Source organism: Nomascus leucogenys, chromosome 4, assembly GCF_006542625.1.
Source record: "Nomascus leucogenys isolate Asia chromosome 4, Asia_NLE_v1, whole genome shotgun sequence".
In the NCBI taxonomy this organism is placed as follows: Eukaryota; Metazoa; Chordata; class Mammalia; order Primates; family Hylobatidae; genus Nomascus; species Nomascus leucogenys.
The window spans coordinates 47,857,841-47,880,732 of record NC_044384.1 but is presented as its reverse complement, the minus strand read 5'-3'; the positions used below and the strand labels follow the sequence as shown (position 1 = coordinate 47,880,732).

At 37.0% G+C, this 22,892-nt stretch overlaps 1 protein-coding gene across 2 annotated transcripts in view; it reads right to left on the bottom strand.

Moving 5' to 3' along the window:
- The window catches only part of TRAPPC8 (trafficking protein particle complex 8), a 112,539-nt gene that overhangs the window by 63,716 nt on the left and 25,931 nt on the right, over nt 1-22,892 (bottom strand). For both annotated transcript variants that reach the window (XM_030810612.1, XM_030810613.1), the window contains exons 4-11: nt 22,261-22,435; nt 19,710-19,863; nt 16,002-16,095; nt 15,093-15,349; nt 14,639-14,754; nt 13,788-13,938; nt 7,654-7,754; nt 4,200-4,305 (exon numbers count right to left, since the gene is read on the bottom strand). In XM_030810612.1, coding sequence (XP_030666472.1) covers nt 4,200-4,305; nt 7,654-7,754; nt 13,788-13,938; nt 14,639-14,754; nt 15,093-15,349; nt 16,002-16,095; nt 19,710-19,863; nt 22,261-22,435 — 1,154 coding nt within the window. The remainder of the gene's footprint in view (nt 1-4,199; nt 4,306-7,653; nt 7,755-13,787; nt 13,939-14,638; nt 14,755-15,092; nt 15,350-16,001; nt 16,096-19,709; nt 19,864-22,260; nt 22,436-22,892) is intronic.

The following is a 22,892-nucleotide window of genomic DNA, read 5'->3' as shown; positions in this document are numbered from 1 at the left end:
ATATCACAATACCATTTTGTGAATAAGTTAGCTTTCTCCACTGATTTTAAATAACTTAATCATATGCAGTATTTAAATTCTCATTCTAGCCCATTAATATGTCTATTCTTATCACTGTATAGTTCTGTAGCCTTATATTTTAATATCCATATGTTTTAATATCTAAAATAGGTAATTCTCCCTAATTATTGTTTCTATTTCAGAATTTCACTTAGGCCTCAACAGAGTTCAGTTTTTTAAGTGCTGTAATTTCTTAAGTCTATTCTTAGCACAACACACATATGCATGCATATATACACACACACGAAAAAAATATAATATATACACACATACTTTTTTACTGCCTATGAAGCTTCACTAAACTGCAAAACCTGGAGGGGTAGCAATCCTGGACATTCTAATAAGCTAAGAATATTCCCTGAGAATATTTAATGGTTTGCAAGTGATTCTAATGCACAACCCAGTTAAAAACCAAAATGAGAAATCCTTAGCATTCCCAAATTTAACACTCAAGAACTGACCAACTGAAGGCAGATGTGGAAGTCCATAGCCTGTATTAATTTGGCTGAAACAAAATTTTGACTCTTGCATGTGGAGAATCAGTTTCTAGAGCTGAATACTGTGTTTTCATATCTTAGTCCAGCTTTATTCTTCATTGGACCCTGATTCTTATTGTGACACCCAAAGTGGTAAAAACATTGTTTTGAGAGGAGAAAAATTGCCCTGAAAAGAATGACAACTGGTATCAGTGTTGATGGAAGATAAATAAAAGGATTTTTACAAAGTGATGGTTTTATCCAGAAAGCAAAGGCTTTAAATGAATTGAAAGATAAGATTTTAATACAGTGGTGTATTTCATACTATCGAATAACAAGTTTTATTTATGTTCGATAAGAAACTAAGAAAAAAAAATCTGTTGATGGCACTTCAACAAGAACTCCGGCCTATGAAAATTCTCCACAACCAAGAGATAATTTTAACAAAAGATAAAAACACAACAATAACTTAAAATATGAGGGTATGTACAGGAAAAAAAAAAATCACCTGAGGTAGAGGCCTCAATAAACACTTCAATAAAAACACAGTTGATAAAGCCACCAGCTGCAGCTAATTAACTGAATCAAACATCAAATAAAAGACGGCTCTAAGCTTTTAAGATTTCATCTCTGCATAACTGTGAAGTTAACAGGAAAGAAAGGTGCTATCAGCTGATAAATTTCCCATAAGACCAGTTACTCCCAAGCTGAAGAAACTTACAAAAACTGATATTAGCATCCCTAGAAACTGATTTTTCATATTTAAAATAGTAACAGAAAAAATGGGTTATAAGACCAGAATAAGTGTTCAGCACAGAAACAGACAGAAGCAGGTATGTCTTAAGCACCAAATTCATATATATCCTATGTGGTGATAAATGTGGCATGTTTTATCATTAAACTGGGTTTGCTCTGCCATTCTGAGAATCCCAGGGCATAAAACAAAAAAATAGGATCCACCTGACCAAAAATTTGCAGTACACAAAGTCAAAGCACAGCTCCTCCTTTTGCCTAGGCCTCATTAACTATCTTTTGCTATGACGGTATTAGCAAAAATCTAGGGAACACAGTTCAGGAATGTCAAGAGTATGTAACTCAATTCTCCAGCTTCAAAATCAGTGTACATCTCTTGATATTATACAGCCTTTCTAGTTAACAAAATACACACAATAAATGTAAACTGTTGGTAAAGATTTAACATAATTTATAAACATTATGCCTAATAATCCTTAGTTTCAAGTTATCTCAAAGAAATTTATGAAAGGTATAGCAGAAAAGGCCATTGAGAATCACAATTTCTGGGTACATGTGCCACCATCTGCCCCCTCTCCCCACCACACGGCAGCAAATAACAATGATACACTTTCTAGACTTTCATGATAAAACAAATCATCCAGATTTGAGAAAGAAAAGTGAAAAAGAATTGGAAAGACGAGAAAAATGACAAAAAATAACACGGTTATAATGCAGACAGGAGAACTTGCTCTGAAGAAATTTTATTCACATATGTGGATAGAATGGCATATTGAAATCACTTAAGCAAGGAAGAAAAAAAGGAATTTTATTGAAGCTCCTGAACCATAAATTCTTTTTACATTCACTGATAATCCTTAGGTTGAAAAACACAGCAACACATTCAAATCCAAGTTAAGATTATTTATTATAATAGAGAACATCAAAATACTCAAAAGCCTATATTCAGCTCTACAAATAGTTTGTTGTCTTTTCATATTTATTAGTCAGTGTCCATGCAATAACAATTATTAAACATTTTAAATATCACTTCTGAACCTAACTAGTTAGACCTTACAGAAACTTTTGTAGAAGAATTAATGGTTCAGTTACAACAAACACTTGTAGAGCACCTAATCCATGTGCCAAGGCCAGTGTTAGGCAACAGGAATAAAAACAGAAGGCAACACGGTTCCCTGCCCTCAAGAAGCTAACAGCTTAAGAAGCTTAAACATAATTTCCAATATAATATAATATGACAAGTCAGGTTTTACAGCATTGTATGAGAGAGCAGAACAGAGACACTCAGGACAAACAGGTATATTAGGAAAGACTACCTGAAGTACACAACTGATATCATGACTAGTAAATTAGGCGAAGCAAGAGGAAAAAGGCCGCAGTCCCAAAGAAAAAATAATAAGAATGAGAACTAGAACAGTAGGAGAAGTTTAAGAAAAACCAACAACAAAAGAAAGAGAGAGAAGTAAACTATTTGGAGATACAAAAAGAAAATATATTTTTAAAGATTAAAATTTTTAATAAATAATGTTTAAGAGCTTGAAAACAAAAATTACTCCCACCCCCACCCCCACCTCCATTCTGCACTGGATTATAGACAGGATAGGAGAATACAGGAATATCTCAAGCCATTTCTGCCTTGAGCAAATAGAGGGCTAGTTAGTCATAACATAATTTAAGATCATGATATATCAGGTAAAAAATTTTATGGGTTTATTTATATGTTAATTTAAGATGCCTTGGAAACACGCAAGTAGATAAATCTTTGTTGTCGTTGTTGAGACAAGAGTCTCGCTCTGTTGCCCAGGCTGGAGTGCAATGGCGTGATCTCAGCTCACTGCAACCTCCACCTTGTGTTCAAGCAATTCTCCTGCCTCAGCCTCCTGAGTAGCTGAGATTACAGGTGTGCACCACCATGCCTGGCTAATTTTTGTATTTTTAGTAGAGACAGGATTACACTATGTTGGCCAGGCTGGTCTCAAACTCCTGACCTCAGGTGATGTGCCCGCCTCAGCCCTCAGAGTGCTAGGATTACAGGCATGAGCCATCATGCCTGGCCGCAAGTAGATAAATCTTAAAGATAGTTGGCCATACAAATCTAAAGCTCAAGGAAAGGTCAGGGTTGAAGACAGATTTGAAAGTGAAAAGCATGGCTGTGGACAAGATCATCCCCAAAACGTAAAGAGTTAAAAAGTGCATTGGTCCAAGGATTAAAATCCTAGGATAATTTAACATTTAAGGAGCAAACAAAGGAGGTGTTTGATTTTGTTCCTTCGTTCTTCAGTATTCATCTAAAAAATGTGTTATTAACAGTACTTATAAAGGAATTACTATTCTTTACAAGCCTGCAGTCAATGCAACTCAATAATGTTTGTTGTAAAATCTTCAACAACTATAAATGAATTACTTTTTTCTCTTTTAAAATATTCACAATATAGGTTTTTTAAATGTTTAAGATGATTTTCTTAAAAAGTTCATGCTAGTTGAAAGTAAAACTAAAAATTCCTCTGTGATTCTTTTAAAATCAGCTTTATCTCCCTAGCAAGCAGACTCAGATAACAAAATATGAATAATAAAAAATAAAATATCATTTTATATTAGGAATTCACATGCATATTGTTTTCTATATTCTTATTCAAAGGACAAAACGTAATAAGTCACAGAGTATGCTCAATACATGTCTGTAGTTAATAATGAAATGTAGGCTTAAAATATGTAAATAAATTTAATTTATAAAAAATTACATTTAAAATTAACTCAACGAAAAACTAAAACAGCCATGTTGTAAATTCCCAAAGACAGATTTCCCTGGCTAATTTTATGTTTTATAAAGCCTTTCAAGAAAAAAAGATACGTTCTTTTAAAAAAAAAAGAACAATGCTAATTAAAGCAAATACTACACAGTTTCAGTACCTCACTGGTCAACCGTATTAGGAGAGCTGCAGCCTCTGAATATTTGCTTTGGCTTTTTAAAAGTTCAGCACTAAGCAACACACATCTTTCAGCCAACACCATATTCCTATAGAAAAAAGGACAAGAAGATAAAATCAGCACAATAATACCTTAGCACATCAAAGTAAATGTGTTCAGCAAAAGATTCCAATTACAGTTTTAGAGGATAGTTGCAGGGAGATGGTCCCAGGACCCTCCAGGATACTAAAATCCAAGGTTTATCAAGTTCCTTATATAAAATTGCATAGCATTTGCATATTAACCCATACACATCCTCTTATATAATTTAAATAATCTCTACATTACTTATAATACCTACAATGTAAATACTATGTAAATCATTGTTATACTTTATTTTTTATTTGCATTTTTTATTTTTGTATTGTTATTATTTATTGTTGGTTTTTTCCCAAATATTTTTAATCTGCGATTAGTTAAATCTGCAGATGCAGAACCTGCAGATACATAGGGCTGACTGTAAAAAGAAGAAAAGAAGTCTATGTCCTTGTTTTGCACCTACCAAAAAGGTTTTTTAAAAAAATCTTTAAAGACTTCTTAAAACTCATAAAAACTTTTCATTATCACTTAATTTGGCAGTAAGAAAATAATGCAAAGTCCTATCTCCTGCATGCAAAAAAGCTAGAACTGGTTCCAGAACCTATTTAACAAAGTCTGCTTTGAACAGAAAAATATAAACATGTCACACATTATTTCTTTCTCCTTCCTTATGCAAATTCTGGTTGTGTTTCATTTTGCTGGCTACTTTGAGAAATATTTAGGTATTTTCCCCCTGGTAGTACCATTAAGATGTTTCTGCTGGAGATGGCATAGAGCCAGTGTTGTCTGATTGATTCCTGATCCAATTTTAGTTTTTTTTGTAAAAACACAATCAGTTGATTTTGTGGACTACTATATCAGTAATCTAGAATTAGATTATCCATTTTAGAAAAGAATAAAAACAAATGAAAACATTCTTACTATGAAATTACAAGATGGAATCCTATTGCTGGCAAACAGCTGCAAAAGTTTTTCTTTTTACTTTCTAATCCTTATAGAATCAAAAATATCACTTGGCTTTAAAATTATTAATATAACTAAAGCTTGCTAACTTGAACTTACTTTGGAAACCCATTCTAAACAATGAATAGTATTTATTTTAGAAACACAATTTACTCCTTTCAAAAATTCAAAAATTACTATACTGACTTGTCATAAACTTTCTACAAATCATACCTTTCCTTGGAGGTTAGATATTTACGAATACCTAAGACTGTTTTGATGAACACAAAAGACTAACTCCTATATACTAGCAACTACTTATATAACAGGTTCAGCTCTTAAAGATTTGTCTTCAGTAAATTTTATAAACTCCCTTAAATCTTAACACTTATTTTACTTATTTATGTATGATTCCTAAACCATTCATCCCATATGGTCAATTACTTCAGTTTCCTCATCTGTAAAATGAGGCTAACAATAGCATGCACGATTTCAGAGGTTTGTTGTTAAGACTAAATGAGCATATAGATTTCTTCGGCATGGTGGCGAATGCCGAACACTCAAAAAATGTTTATTATTATCTTATTAATGATGTTGTTCTGTTCTAACCATGTTACCATTACGATGACTACTTTTACTTCAACATTATAGGGGTCTTATAGGGGTCAAAATTGCCTCTATATCTGTCTTCCAATGCATCTATTCTGAAACAACAGATAAGTCAGATTAATCTTTCCGAAAAGTAACTTTTATTATGTCAAGTCTCTACTCAAATATTCGGTAATTTTCCATTTACTACTACGTAAGTCTCCACTGCAGCTTAATAAAAATAATACATGGGGCTGGCGCGGTGGCTTGCGCCTGTAATCCCAGCACTTTGGGAGGCCAAGGTGGGCGGATCATTAGGTCAGGAGTTCGAGACCAGCCTGGTCAAAATAGTGAAACACCTTCTCTACTAAAAATACAAAAAATTAGCTGGGCATGGTGGCGGATGCCTGTAATCCCAGCTACCTGGGAGGCCGAGACAGGAGAATCACTTGAACCCAGGAGGTGGAGGTAGCAATGAGCTGAGATCATACCATTGCACTCTAGCCAGATGACAGTGCGAGACTCTGTCCCCACCACCCCCCCCCAAAAAAAAAAACATGGGCTGGGCATGGTGGCTCATGCCTGTAATACCAGCACTTTGGGAGCCCGAGGTGGGTGGATCTCTTGAGGTCAAGCGTTCGAGACCAGCCTGGCAAACATGGTGAAACCCTGTCTCTACTAAAAATACAAAATAGCCAGGCATAGTGGCACGCACCTGTAATCCCAGCTACTCCAAAGGTTGAGACAGGAGAATCACTCAAACCCAGGAGGCAGAAGTTACAGTGAGCCAAGATTGCGCCACTGCACTCCAGCCTGGGTGACAGAGCAAGACTTCGTCTCAAAAAAAAACAAAAACAAAAATAAAAATAATACATGACAGTAAAGGTTCCTCACAAAGATTTATCTCAAACCTCCTTTCCAAATTTATCATCCAGTACTTTCCCTACACAGAAACCTTCCAACCTAGCCAGGGCTTTCTTCTCTTTAGCCAATAATGCACATCTAAAACATTAGGCCTGCCAATCACAATTCCTGATACGTCTTCATGGTTATCAAGTCCTAACCACCTTTCTTTCAAGGTCTATCCATCAAATATCCCATGAAATCTCCCCTGACCACTGGGGACCAGCTCATAGTCTCCTTATAGGTGGTGAGTTCTCACTCTTTTTTTTTTTGAGACGGAGTCTTGCTCTGTCGCCCAGGCTGGAGTGCAGTGGCGCGATCTCGGCTCACTGCAAGCTCCGCCTCCCGGGTTCATGCCATTCTCCTGCCTCAGCCTCTCCGAGTAGCTGGGACTACAGGCGCCCACCACCACGCCCGGCTAATTTTTTGTATTTTTAGTAGAGACGGGGTTTCACCGTGGTCTCGATCTCCTGACCTCGTGATCCGCCCGCCTCGGCCTCCCAAAGTGCTGGGATTACAAGCGTGAGCCACCGCGCCCGGCCTGAGTTCTCACTCTTATAGGGTTCCAACAGAAAGCACTATGAATACAATATTGTTTAACTATTTGTGTTTTGCCTATTTAACAAACAAAATGCAAAATGACTAATTCCTAACTTGACAGCAGTTTAAAGTTAGAAATGTTCCCACAATACAAATTACCTTCAATGTAACATATAATCTCAACATTACACAACACATTCCTAACCACCAATCCAAACAAAATAGAAAAGAAAAAGGTATAATAAAACATTAACCTTTTAAAAATCACCTCAACTTGTCTCCGACTATATTAACTTGATTTGGGAGTTTAGGAATGGAAAAAAAAAAAAAAAAGAACAAACTGACCTCTAACTGGATACAATATAAATATTATATAGTCACCTACTTGCAGATATCTCTGTATGTCTGAATTGCTGTATCCATGTAATGAGCAGGATATGGCCTAGGTGCTCCTGGTTGAAGAAAAGCGGACACTGCTGCCATTTCCTAAAATAAAAGACATAGTTTACATACTTCAAAAGAAGAAACAGTCTTACAGTTTAGATGGGAAACTAAAAGTTGGAATCAAATTTGCTGGTTTTTTTAACTGGACACACATGTATAAACTTCATAGCCTAATGCAGACTTGAAAAACACATTTATAGCCCAGTCACTCATCGGAGAAGATGGGTGATCTGACTCCGGAAGGACTGAAGTCAGAGAGGTCAAAAGAGCACCTAGAATTTAAATAAGTAATGAGTAAGGGTCCTACAGAAACCTCCAAGTAGCACTGTCTTACTTGGCTCTTGTGAGCAAAGACTGCAGTACCTTCAATTAAGGCCTTTAAAAAATATCCTTAAAGACTAGGGGATCCTTGGCCACCTGGTCTCAGAGAAATCATGAGAGTAACAGGCATTTCTTTACTGTATTTATATTACTCTCTTCCTACTTTCCAATTCCTGAACACCCTCTAATGACCACTGTTTTGGGATGTGTTTTTCCTGAAAGAACATGGGGAATACAGACATCAAGGGAGATGCTTCCATTACAGGTAAAGTTAGATCGGATAAGATTTAACAGTTAAACTCCAGGAATATGAAGAATGAATTCTGGTGTCCAGACAATTACAAAAGGCTCTGGCAAATATTAAGGGCACCATTGGCTACATGGGGAGCAAAGACTGCCTCCTAAGATTTGTTTAGACCCCAGGGAGGTCTTTGCCTAAACTCAGATTTGCCATGGAAATTCCAAAGAGAGCAGACATTTGGATTTGTCCTCCTTTGGGCGTCTACCTGAATGTTGTGTGGCAGTGTGAGTGGGTGCATGTATATGCAATGTGCTTATGAGTGAATGTTTGGTCAGGCCTAGTGGTTAGGTCTGTTGTCCATCGCTTTTATTTTGTCCAGATTTTTTAATCTTCTGTTTTCTAGAGCTACTCATGTTTCCCCTTCCTCTTTGTCACTGTAGTATTTGACAGTTATCTTTCCCCATCAAAAATATATGCTGAACTGGCCAGGTGTAGTGACACACGCCTGTAATCCCAGCACTTTGGGAGGCTGAGGCAGATGGATCATTTGACATCAGGAGTTCAAGACCAGCCTGGCGAACATGGTGAAACACTGTCTCTAATAAAAATACAAAAATTCCTGAACACCCTCAACAGCCGGAAGTGGTGGCAGGCGCCTGTAATCCCAGCTACTCGGGAGGCTGAGGCAGGAGAATCACCTGAACCCAGGAAGCAAGGGTTGCATTGAGCCGAGATAGTGCCACTGCACTCTGGCCTGGGTGACAGAGTGAGATTTGGTCTCAAAAGACAAACAACAACAACAACAACAAAATATGCTGACCCTACACTGGTCTGAGCAACCTCTTGGTCACAGCAACAGGTTATTTCTGTTAAGCAGCATCTTACCCCCAGTGTTCTCCCAGATATTCTGCCTAACAGCTTTAAGTGGGAGGTTGAATAGTCAGTTTATCTAAGCCATCTCTTTTTCCAAACTAGCTTGAAAGATATTTCCATTTATGTTTATTCCATGGGCCTCTGATATGCTGAGATGTAACACAGTTTTGGTTGTGGTATCATCTGTTATAGAGACAAAGGGAAAAAAGATTGGCCAGGCCCAACATAATCAGCATGTTAGGTTGCCACTGGAGATGGGGGAGTCAGTCTCCACTTTGCACAGTTGGGGCTTTTCTCCTCTAACCCATTTGCTGGGTTTTCTGTTTGAAAATAGCCCCTACTCCTCTCCAATGTCCTGCTTTTGGATTGCGTGCGTGTGTGTGTGTTTTCCCTGTGACACTGGAAGTGGCAACAATTTTCCACCCAGAGAGAAGCTTTGGCCCACAATGCTCCAAGAATGAATTTCCAAGTATTTGCTAGTGGAAAAGCAGCAGAGGCTATGACAAGAATGCTTTAGTGTTGTACTTTCAGAAGAATTATCTACTATAGTAATATAAGTAATACATTTATATAAGCTTTCAATCTTAAAATTCTCTAGTCAATACCTGAAGTCTTCCATTCAATATTTAAATGAGATTTTCAAAAAAACCTAGTAACACTTTGGGTTATGGTGTATATATATTACCAGATTAGCCTAGCTTAAGATTTCTACTATCACCCTCCTCCCTGTTCTTCCCTAACCTTCAATAAGTAGAGAAAAGACCAATGATGGATCACAAAGAGAAAAAATAAAGTACATCTCTTTCCAATTTATTGGCAACAATATAAAATCAGAGCTCACAATGGCTTGCCTTATCAATATATTCTGCCAATTACAAACTCTAGTTTATATCCACTATCTTATAGATGGTGCAAAGGCCATTTTTCTTAAACCTATTATTACTGTCAATTTCCTAGATCATATTTCATTTTAAAACCTCGTTCTGGATGGGCACGGTGGCTCACACCTCTAATCCCAGCACTTTGGGAGGCTGAGGCAGGAGGATTGCTTGAGCCCAGGAATTCAAGACCAGCCTGGGCAACATACTGAGATCTGTATCAAAAAAAAAAAAAAAAACCACCTCATTCTACTGGCAATGCCTAGGACTTTAGTTAATAATTCAAATAATATACAATGGTGGTTAAAGGATTTAGAAATGAAGATTAGGCACAGTGCCACATGCCTGTAACCCCAGCACTTTGGGAGGCCAAGGCGGGGAGAATGCTTTAGCTCAGGAGTTCAAGACAATCCTGGACAACATGGCAAAATGCCATCTCTACAAAAAATATAAAAACTAGCCACACGTGGTGGCACACGCCTGTAGTCCCAGCTACTGTGGGGGGCTGAGGTAGGAGGATCAGTTGAGCCCAGGTGGGAGGCTGCATAAACTGTGATCGCACCACTGCACTCCAGCCTAGGCAACAGAGCAAGACCTTGCCTCCAAAAAAAAAAAAAAAAAAAAAGAACCTAAGTTTTAATGAAAATGGCTCACGCCTGTAATCCCAACACTTTGAGAGACCGAGGTGGGTGGATCACCTGAAGTCTGGAGTTCGAGACCAGCCTGACCAACATGGAGAAATCCTGTCTCTACTAAAAATACAAAATTAGCCAGGTGTGGTGGCACATGCCTATAATGTCAGCTACTCGGGAGGCTGAGACGGGAGAAGAGCAGGACGGGAAAGCCACAATTCACTTTTAAGACAAACAAATGTACTTCTCTGCACATTTTTTAAAATAGAAGAAAAAACAAATAATGATTTGAGAACTGAAATATGATTAAAGGCTTTAACCTGATAGTTCCATGAATGACAATATGAACCATATCTATCTTAGAATGCCTCTGCATCCTCAGCACTCAGCAGTATCTGCTCTAAAATTAATTGAAGGAGCTAAACAAAAATACATAATATACATGTGACAAAATATCATACAGCTCTAAAACATGTTTTCTTGGCCAGGCCCAGTGGATCACGCCTGTAATTCTAGCACTTTGGGAGGCTGAGGCAAGCAGATCTCTTGAGGTCAGCAGCTCGAGATCAGCCTGGCCAACTTGGTGAAACCCCATCTCTACTAAAAATTCAAAAATCAGCTGGCCGTGGTGGCACATGCTTGTAATCCCAGCTACTTGGGAAGCTGAGGCAGGAGGATCACTTGAACCCAGGAGGTGGAGGATGCACTGAGCTGAGATCAAGCCACTGCATTCCAGCCTGGGCAACAGAGTGAGACTCCATCTCAAAAAAAAAAAAAAAAAAAAAAAAAAACAGTCTTCAGGCATTCCTATTACTGGTTTTGCTGTGATATTTATTTTGCCTTTGTAGTTACTATGACTAAATATCTTCTACAATTTTCATCTAAAAAGGCATACGATATAGTCTATTCTACTACAACACATTTTTATCTTATCAATTAGTTAACATGTGAATGGTAAGGGAAGTGGTTATCAGTTCAAATTAAATTTTTATTTATTCATATACAATTTTTCTTAGGCAAGGGAATCAAAAATAGCAGTATTATAAACTTATATCCTTCAGTAGGAAAGGAAAAAGCCCTGAGCTCAGCTGCTGCACAGAAAGGCGCTCTTTCAGCTGCTAAAAACTGAATGCCTACACTTTGGTACATATGGACTCTGTATCCAGAGAAGTACACCACCAGCCTTGCACAGCTCCGGGCTCAGGGCAGGCTGCACTTTCTTCTATGATCAGCTTCACGGCAGCTCCACTGGTTAGGAACTCTTCTTGCTCACCCCCATCTCCATAAAAAACTTATATTTTATATTCCCTGAGGTATCTATCCTCAGCCATGCTAAGCTGCCTATCTAGATTATTTAGGTAATCTTCCAAGGTACCGTTTAATGTTTTTGTTTGTGCTCTGGTTACAAAGATGAATAGGTTTCAAGAAGACTATCCCAGTCCAACTTTTCTCAGAAGCCCATTATTTTTAGGGTAACTTTTAAAGGCTACAGTGATTTTCAGGTGCACAAATATCATCTAAGAGCAAATATACCTTTACTTTCCAGTGCTATATTATTTTGTCTCAAATAGCTACTAATACTTCCAGTTGAATGGCTTAAATGTAGTTTTTGTCAAACATTCTACTTGCAGGTACATTAAATAAAATTTTTTCATTACAAATGCATACCTAGGTTATAAGGTATTAATAATATGAAGTATTTGTGATTTCATATTAGCTTAAATTGGATGACTATAATGAGCAATCAGAGAGTATTTAGCCAAGGAAAATTCACTTATGTTTTCAAACACTTCTCATGAACATAGCATATTTTCCATTTCTATGAAAGGTTTTTAAAAACTTGGTTGGCTGGGCACAGTAGATTGCCTGAGGTCAGGAATTCGAGACCAGCCTGGGCAACACAGCAAAACCCCGTCTATACTAAAAATAAGAAAAAAAAAAAAATTAGATGGGTATGGTGGGGTATAATAATAAAGTGCTGGGGTTACAGGCATGTGGCACCATGCCTAATCTTCATTTCTAAATCCTTTAACCACCATTGTATATTATTTGAATTATTAACTAAAGTCCTAGGCGTTGCCAGTAGAATGAGTATATATGCACAGTATTAAAATAAATGCAAAACAAATGCCAGTTATTAAACAAGTATCTGTCAGCCTGTGAATATTTTCTAGTTAAAAAAAAGTATCTATACAATTACCAATGAATTATTCTTATACATTTTTTCTTCACTTTTGTTTATAAGCTTACATGTCTTTTAAAAGATTAAATAAAAAGTAAGTGCTAATTTTACTCTTTTCTGAACACATAAAGCAGATTACACATATATTTGTGGTAACTTTTCAAAAACATTAAAAGGTTTTAGGCAACAAGTATAGAAAATTGTTTGGAAATACCTGGCTTTGTAATCAATTACAAAACTAACACAACCGATACTTACTGACAGCTTATTATATATAAGGCATTATGCTAAGTGCATGCCTCATACCTTATCTGATCCTATACCATTAGGATTCGCATATTTTACAGGTCAGAAAACTGTGGCTTAGAGATATTCAATAACTTGCCTAAGATGAGAGAGTGTCTCACACCAAAGTACATGTTCTTGACTAATACGGAGTCATACATCAAGCAACTTAAAAATGTTTGTCAAGGTTTAAAAAAACTTCTAAAAAAATTTTTGTATTTTGAATATATTAGAAAATGAAATGCAATTCTGAAAGCTGATGCAAAAGTTAGAAAGTACTAATCAAGAAAGAAACCCTAATACATGACCATTTTTTAATTACCTAGTTTTTTGGGTTTTGTTTTTAAGAAGTTTTTTCAATTTATTTTTAAAGATGCAGTCTTACTGTGTTGCTCAGGCTGGTCTCAAACTCTTGGGCTCAAGCAATTCTACTGCCTCAGCCTCCCAAGCAGCTGGGACTACAGGCATGTGCCACTATACCCAGCTAATCAACTAGTCTGAGGGAAATCCATCAACTCAGCATTAAGGAATTAACAATCTATAAAGTACTATATGCTCTCTGAGTACAACTTTGTCCCTAAGGATTCTGTTTGCCACCAAGAGAAACTTCTAAATAATTTATGGTAGCAGAATTAAGGAATTATAATACCACAGAATACCAACCAAGGCACCAGCTGCATAAAGCATTGCTTGATCATTAAGAAAATCTTTCTTTGCAGTATGATAGCAACTGTAAGCCAAATCATAATGCTGCACCAAAAAACATAGGTCAGCCATTTTCCTGATTTGAAGTTCTGGTGCTTCTGGTGGATACCTGTAAATACAAAAGAAAATAATTTATAATTTATTACCCCCAAACCCTTAAAATTATAAAATATATTAACAAGCTGCCATGTTCTTCTAGAATATGAAGAAAACTAATGCTGTTTTAAAGAAATTCTACCTCCAACAAGAGTGTCAGTTCTCAAAAATACCTGGAAACAGAAAACTCTTTGTTTTATTATTTATAGCCCTGAGAATGTCTCAATGGCAGGCAAACATTTTCTCCATGGTCAAATAATGAAGTAAATGGTTAATTCCAAGTGACTCACGTTTATATACAACCAGGAGAAAGATTAAAATCCAAAATGGATTAATTATATTTTTCCCTTAAAATGGTTTTTTGTGTAAAGCAAAATTTACTAAATATGCCCCTTGTCTTAGAATCATCAGGCCATTACATTTTAGATATAGAACGGTTACTAATGAATACCTACTCTTAACTTCGTTGTTTTACAAATAAGGAAACAGGCCAAAAGTAAAGTGAGTTTCCCATTTGTTTTTACATGTCCAATTACTTAGTTTTTAAAAAATTACTATGATTTACTTAAGAGTCACTCTTCTTGTCTACCTGAATTTTCACCAATAAGAAACTAAGAAATTAAAGAGATAGTTATCTTCTGCGGGATATCATACAATCAAATACTAGTCAGAGTTAAATAGAGGAAAAACAAAAATAATAACACTTTACTCACAGCAAGCCAGATGTATTTTTCAGCTCATTAATGCTCTTTTCTGGAACTTTACTGCCACTAAACCATTTTTTAGTTGCAGAAAATAGAGATCGACTCAAACCTTTTCTTGATATTAGCTTTAAAAAAGAGATTAAATATGTTGACAAATATAAAGAATTTAGTATTTTTCTTTTACATAAAAAAATTTTAACTAAAAAGCTTTAATAGCAAATGTTCATTTTAATAAAACTGATTTAAAGAAAACTGTCCAATATGCTGGCAAAATCCTAGTGAAAATGAATAAGCCTCTTCTAGAGTTGAACAGAATTTCATCACTGATAGTAATTTTGGGAAGTCTTAATATTGGCCTACCTTAAAACGAAAATAAAAAAAAACTTCAAATAAGTTTAATAATTCTTAAATTTACTATTTACTTAAATTTTTAAAATACTAATCCAAAAAAATCAAACCTTACCTGATCGTTTAGTTGCCTAATTGTTTTCTCTATATGTGGCAAAAGGCCCCGAAACGTGAATTCTTGTATAAACTGTCGAATTCTATCATGATCAGTAAGTGTTAAACATGCACCATGAATTATTCCAGTATTTGCTTTCTTTGTTTCATGTAACGATGAAGCAGATCTTACATGATCCGGGCCATCAATACTGTTGGAAGAGTCACTGGATTGCTCCAACTGAAGTGGGTGAGTTCTAAAGTTATTTGATAAGCCATCTACTGAAAAAGAAATATTTCTTTTACTCTCAGAATACAACAGAAAAGAGTGATAATACTACCATACTGCTAAAGAAAAAAAAAAAAAGGAGAATGTTAAAATCCTTTATCTTTCGGTATAGGTAAATGTCTAAGATAAAAGAGCAGTAACATCCCCCAGCCCCAAAATTAAAGAGCTTGAGTTAATACTTGTTTTGGTACCTGTATTAGAAATTTGAAAATTGGTATAAACCAGGAAATGAAGAAAAATACTTTATTTTAAATAATATAAAGAATGACTTTTAAATAGTACAACCAAGCCATAAGAAAAAATATAACAAAAAAATTTTGTTATCATTACAAAAACCGTAATTTAAAATCAAAATCATGTAAATTTTTAAATAATTAATGCTGTGCGTCACATCTTCCCTTGCTTTCTACAAAATATTTTAAAAGAAATCTATACACTACTCATATAAAACAAATTTTTAAGTGTCAAAAACAATCAAACTCAAGTGGCTCAGTAAAATCTTCAGAAGAAAAACTAACCTGCCCATTATCTTTCTGTATTATGAAAATTTCCCCCCATCTTTTATCTACAAAGGTTAGCATGATCTGACAACAGTGCATATTTTCAATCAAAAGAGAAACTTAAGAGAAAATATATCAAGACCTTTGACTTCGTTATCTAATCCATCCAATGAAAGCAAGTTATTATCAGAATTCTTATTTGAAGTTATAGTACAAGGGCCATCTTCATATGATTCCTATCAAAATAAAATTTAAAAAGCATTAGCAGTTATACTTAATCATACTTAATATACTATCAAATCCATCAACAATTATGGTTACTCTGCTAACTGTTGGCCTCATTTATTTGCTACAGTGAGCATTTTCTCATCCTCCAAATTCATAACTTCTCCCATGGATCTTATTCTATCACTCCAACTCACACCTACTATATTCTTAAATCCCCTTTCACACTCAAGCTACTATAATTCTTCTTAATTCAAATTATCTCTCAGGATATCTACTTATACATGATATGTATATACACGAGTGTTCATATAAGCACATACATATGCTTATGCATCTTAAGTAAAGAATAATGGCAAGAGAGATGGACTACTACTAGAGAAAGAAGAGAGGCACAGATATGACATTCTTTGGGTCACAGTGTAAGCAGGTTGGAGTGAATTCTGAATATACTGAAGTATTTTAGAAAAATATCTAACGCAACGTTTATTTGTGCAAAGGAACTGGTTTCTCAGTTAACAAAAAAACACTTAAACTAAAAATACCCAGACTACTCTACAATACCAGTAAATATGACGTATTGAGTGTCACGCTTTGAGGGAATTTACAAAAACTAGAACTTAAGAAGAAAGTGACCAGGAAAAGAGTCTGAAGCCACTCCTTGAGAAAGAGTTGTAGAAACTAGGCATATTTAGACTGGAAAAATATAAAAGAGGACATGAGAATTATCCTTCTATATTTTGAAAGTTGTCTTAATGGAAAACTGACATAGTCACTCCCAAAGGATCAAGCATACAAGCAAAGGTCAAGAATTTTTGGTTGATCCTCAAGCAAAATGAGAGAATTTTTGGGTGATCAGACATGCAATAGGTCACTTAATAAGAATACAGTGAGCACTGTCAATAGATGCAGTCATTCGTAAGTTTAAAAGAAATTAAAGCATTAGATCAAGCATTGGATGTAAAACCTCTAAACTATTCTCCAACTTTGAGCTTCTAGGATGCTAAGGCATAGATTTCTGATATTTCTGCCTTCTGTTAAAAGTTCTCATACTGGACAATCTTCTTTATGTTCCCCTTCACAACCTTAGGTGACTGAACTCTAAAGTGAATTTTTTTCAGTACTGTTCTTATTCTTAGAATGGCTCCTAAAAGACCATTTTTTAAAATAAAGTTCCTTCACATCCAACTGGTACTTCTTTGCTTTTCCCCAGCATTATCTTAAAGAATGTCAGTAATCACCTCAATACTAAAGTCAGTAAAATACCATGATAGCACTACATCTAAAGATTCCATTTATAGGACAGAAAAATAAAACAAATCAACATATTAAACAATACTTAATTAGAAGATCGAAAATTACATAAGCTTTATAATTGATTTTTTAAATGTCACACAAAGAGCGCATAATATAGTTTAAATGAACAATATAAATATATTTTCCATTTACTTAAGAATTTCTAGGCCAGGCGCTGTGGCTCACACCTGTAATATCAACACTTTGGGAGGCTGAGGCGTGTGGATCACTTGAGGTCAGGAGTTCAAGACCAGCCTAGCCAACAGGGTGAAACTCCGTCTCGACTAAAAATGAATCGCTTGAACCCAGGAGGTAGAGGTTGCAGTGAGCCGAGATCTCGCCACTGCACTCCAGCCTGGGCGACAGAGTGAGACTCCGTCTCAAAAAAAAAAAAAAAAAAAAGAATTTCTGGCCGGGTGTGATGGCTCATGCCTGTAGCCCCAGCACTTTGGGAGGCCGAGGCAGGGGGATAACTTGAGATCAGGAGTTCGAGACCAGTCTGGACAACATGGTGAAACCCTATCTCTAATAAAAATACAAAAATTAGCCAGGCATGGTGGCGGGCACCTGTAATCCCAGCTACTTGGGAAGCTGAGGCGTGAGAATCATTTGAATCCGAGAGGCAGAGGTTGCAGTGAGCCGAGATCATGCCACTGCACTCCGGCCTGGGCCACAAAGTAAGACTCCGTCTCAAAAAAAAAAAAAAAAGAATTTCTTCTAGGCTGGCACAGTGGCTCACACCTGTAATCCCAGCACTTTGGGAGACCAAGGCCTGGGCGACAGAGCGAGACCCTGCCTCAAAAAAAAAAAAAAAATTTCTTCTAAACAAAAAACAGTGACTCTTGATTATCTGAAGTAAACATAGGAACTTGGCATGTGACTACTACCAAGTGGCATACTATTGTACCTTAGAAGTCTGATAAAACATCAAACGCCCATCAACTTAAGCCACCAGGACAATCAATCTTATTCTAGAACTCGAGGTTAAGAAAGGAGTAATTAAGAAACAGTAATTTCTGAGAGTACATAAAGAAGGGAAATCAACGGAAAGTTGGAGGGAAATACCCACCCACCTAAAAAGTATGAGTTCCTGAAGGTGGCTATAAAAGCATGTTGAAAAGGTACGAAAGAGGCTGGGCATGATGGCTCATGCCTATAATCCTAGCACTTTTGGAGGCTGAGGCGGGCAGATCACCTCAGGTCAAGAGTTTGAGACCAGCCTGACCAATGTGGTGAAACCCTCTCTCTGCTAAAAATACAAAAATTAGCTGGGCGTGGTGGTGTGCGCCTGTAGTCCCACCTACTTGCAAGGCTGAGAGAGGAGAACTGCTTGAACCTGGGAAGTGCAGGGTTGAAGTGAGCCAAGATCACGCCATTGCACCCCAGCCTGGGCAACAGAGCGAGACTCTGTCTCCAAAAAAAAAAAATTAGCCAGGCGTGGTGGTGGGTGGTGAACGCCTGTAATCCCAGTTACTCAGGAGGCTGAGACAGGAGAACCGCTTGAACCCAGGAGGTGGAGGTTGCAGTGAGCTGAGATTGTGCCACTGCACTCCAGCCTTGGCGACAGAGCGAGACTCTGTTTCAAAAAAAAGAAAAAGAAAAGAAAAATGTAGGGAGCAACCCCAGAGCATGTAGATAATAAAGAATTGACTGTAGGCATTCATAATGAATTAAACGGACAAGTCAGAAATTCTATTCTGCACGTCTAGCCTATCTAATTCAATTCTTAACGTGTAATTCACTTTTAATCTTTTAAGAAAGAGATCAGGGCAGGCGCGGTGGCTCACACCTGTAACCCTAACACTTTGGGAAGTTAAGGTGGGCAGATCACTTGAGGTCAGGAGTTCGAGACTAGCCTGACCAATATGGTAAAACCTCACCTCTACTAAAAATACAAAAATTTGCCTGGCATGGTGGCATGTGCCTGTAATCCCATGTACTTGGGAGGCTGAGGCAGGAGAATCACTTAAATCTGAGAGGCGGAGGTTGCAGTGAGCTGAGATCATAGCACTGTACTCCAGCCTGGGCGACAGAGCAAGACTCTGTCTCAAAAAAAAAAAAAAAAAAAAAAAAAGATCAATTCACACTGATAGTCTGATAGTACACACCTGAGAAGAGTGCACCTAAGGGATTACTGTAGTTAGTTAAAAAGGGATTACTGTAGTTAGTTAAAAACAGCTTTTAAACCACTGACCTAAGAGCTCACCTCTGACAGATCAAAACTGACCAGATTCCACACAATTAATATGAATAACTATACTAGTTAAACCAAAACGTAAAAACTGAAGTATAGTTTCTGTGGTTTGCTTCATTTATTTTTTACATATACCTGGTTTTGAATACTATTTTTCTGGAGATACTGACTCCAAGGATCTGGTATCTGTTCATCTGATGCTCGATTAGATGTTCGAGAATTAATTTTAAGTAAATAGCAACCCTGAGTTCCATATTTCTGTTTCATTTCTTCATAAATTGATTCAGCTCTAAAATAGAAAATGGAAAAAAATCTGAAGTAAAAGAAGAGCAGGCCTTAGGCAATAATAGATACTAAAGTAGTACAAAAATAACATTAAAATAATCCCCCAAAAAGGCAGAATAGAAAATTAGGACAGAATAACCTAAAAGCTAAAACAAAAATCATGATGGCAATTGAAATTTAGCTAGTTTAGATACCACCTGAAGCAGTTACCAAAGTGTATTCCGTGTGGAATAAAATTCTGCAAGATACTCCTCCATGTTATTCAAAGAGAGAGCTCTGGTGGTCAAACTAGATTGGGGAAGAACTACAGTAAACAAAACAAGTGTTTTGACCTGGCGTGGTGGCCACAATCCCAGCACTTTGGAAGGCCAAGGTGGAAAGAACACTTCAAGTCAGGAGTTAGAGACCATTCTAGGCAACACAGGGAAACCCCATCCCTACCAAAATTAAAATTAACCAGAAATAGTGGCACACACCTGTGGTCCTAGCTGCCCAGGAGGCTGAGGTGGGAAGACTGCTTGAGCCCAGGCACTGCACTCTAGCCTAGGCAACAGAGTGAGACCCCCATCTCAAAAAAAAAAAAGGAGGAAAAACAAGAAAAAAAAAAAACCTGGAAAACTAAGCACATTCAAATGCAAATACTAATACTATATAAGCAACAAGCCTAACAAACAACAAAATAATATTACGCACTAAAAAATTATGGCTGGATAAGTAAAATAGTTATAGAAAATTTGTATAAATGCAGATGCATGTGTGTGTGTACACACACTCACGGCCGATAAAGCAAACTCCTGCTCACATTACTAATGATACTGCTAAACCTAAGAACCATTCATCTGATACTTGAATTACTACCTTAAATATACTAGTCACAACCATTCAATACGGAAGATACACTCCAAATTCAACTGACAGAAACTAATTCTAATAGTCATTTCAAATTTTTTCTATTAATATAGTAGTACACTTTATCCAACGGGCTACAGACATTTCAAAATATCCTAAAGATTAGTAATCTTCAGAGTAATTAATTGGATCTACAGAGGAAAATTTAATAAAAAGATGGTGGTCCATGCTCAGAACAAGGGTGGGTAACGATTATTAAACTACATTTCCTCAGTGGCACTAAGGCATCAGAATAGTTTCAGACAAAACATTAATCTGCTCCACACCTTGAACCAAAAGCCAAAACAAGCTCCAAAGCCATACAAGTAAAATTACTGTTTATCTTATTTTTCAAGAATTTATTTTTAAAGACAATCTATTCACATATCCCAAACACAAAAGGACTACTGCAAACAACAAATAATGAATATTAAAGGGAACATTAAAAAATGTTTGAATATTTCTAAGGCTATGAAAAATACCAAGGCCATAAATAGAAGTCACAAGAGTAGACAGTGAAAAAGTGCCTGTAAGCAAGTCAGGCTGTGAAAAGTGAGCAAAACTGGGAAGCAGAAAAGAACAAAGAAAGAGAAATAATTTTATATAAAACCAGAAATAACAGCTAAGACCTACAGTTGTGAAATGACAAGTGTTCCTGTACAGACTGTGTAAGAATTATACATTAAAAAGAAAGTTTGGGTAAGCATATGAAATCTAACATAAGGCCAGGCGCGGTGGCTCACGCCTGTAATCCTACCACTTTGGGAGGCCAAGGCGGGCAGATCACCTGAGGTCAGGAGTTCCAAAGCAGCCTGGCCTACGTGGTGAAACCCTATCTCTACTAAAAATACAAAAATTAGCCGGGCATGGTGTCATGTGCCTGTAATCCCAGCTACCCGGGAGGCTGAGGCAGGAAAATCACTGGAACTCAGGAAGCACAGAGGCTGCAGTGAGCCAAGATCGTGCCACTGCACTCCAGCCCCGGTGACAGAGTGAAACCCTGTCAAAAAAAGGGGGGGGTGGCCAGGCGCGGTGGCTCCTGCCTGTAATCCCAGCACTTTGGGAGGCTGAGGCGGGCGGATTACCTGAGGTCAAGAGTTCAAGACCAGCCTGGACAATATGGTGAAACCCCATCTCCACTAAAAATATAAAAATTAGCTGGGCGTGGTGGCGGGCACCTGTAATTCCAGCTACTCAGGAGGCTGAGGCAGGAGAATCGCTTGAACCCAGGAGGTGGAGGTTGCAGTGAGCCGAGATCATGCCACTGCACTCCAGCCTGGGTGACATGGCAAGACCTCGTCTCAAAAAAAAAAAAAAAGAAATCTAACATAAAATAACGACTGTTGAATATAATGCCAGGATAAAACATAAAGTTAAATGCTTTATTAATAAAATTCACATTAAACTTTTACATTCTTGTATCAAAAATAAATCCAAAACGTAAACAAGCTAGCTCCAAATTAATGTTAAATCATTTAACTGGAAAAAATTTAAAATTAAAATAAAAACTTACCTCTGTTCATCTCCTGCACTTACATCATGTAAAAGTACATAGTATTTAAGTGTATTTGGTATAAACCACTTGGGGTAGGAATAATCACTGTTGTGCTGAATTCGATGCTGTTCTTGTGACAACTTTGAAAACTGTTCCACAGGTTCAGCTTCACTAGATGACGCTACCAACATACCTTGTAAACCATATTATTAAGGTAATTATCGCTTATTACTCAATGATAAATACTGTTCTATTGAGATAAACAGGAGTGTTTTTTTTTGTTTGTTTTTTTTTTTGAGACAAAGTCTAGCTCTGTAACCCAGGCTGGAGTGCAGTGGCGTGATCTCGACTCGCCGCAACCTCCGCCTCCCAGGTTCAAGCGATTCTCCTGCCTCAGCCTCCAGAGTAGCTGGGATTATAGGCCCGAGCCACTGCATCCAGCTAATTTTTTATATTTTTAGTAAAGACGGGGTTTCACCATGTTGGCCAGGCTGGTCTTGAACTCCTGACCTCAGGTAGGAGGTCTCCCAAAGTGCTAGGATTATAGGCATGAGCCACCGCGCCCAGCGGTATTTTCACAGCAAAAAAAAATCCAATTTCATAGGTTTTAATTGCAAGCACAAAATAATTTCTCCAACACTCCAAATAAT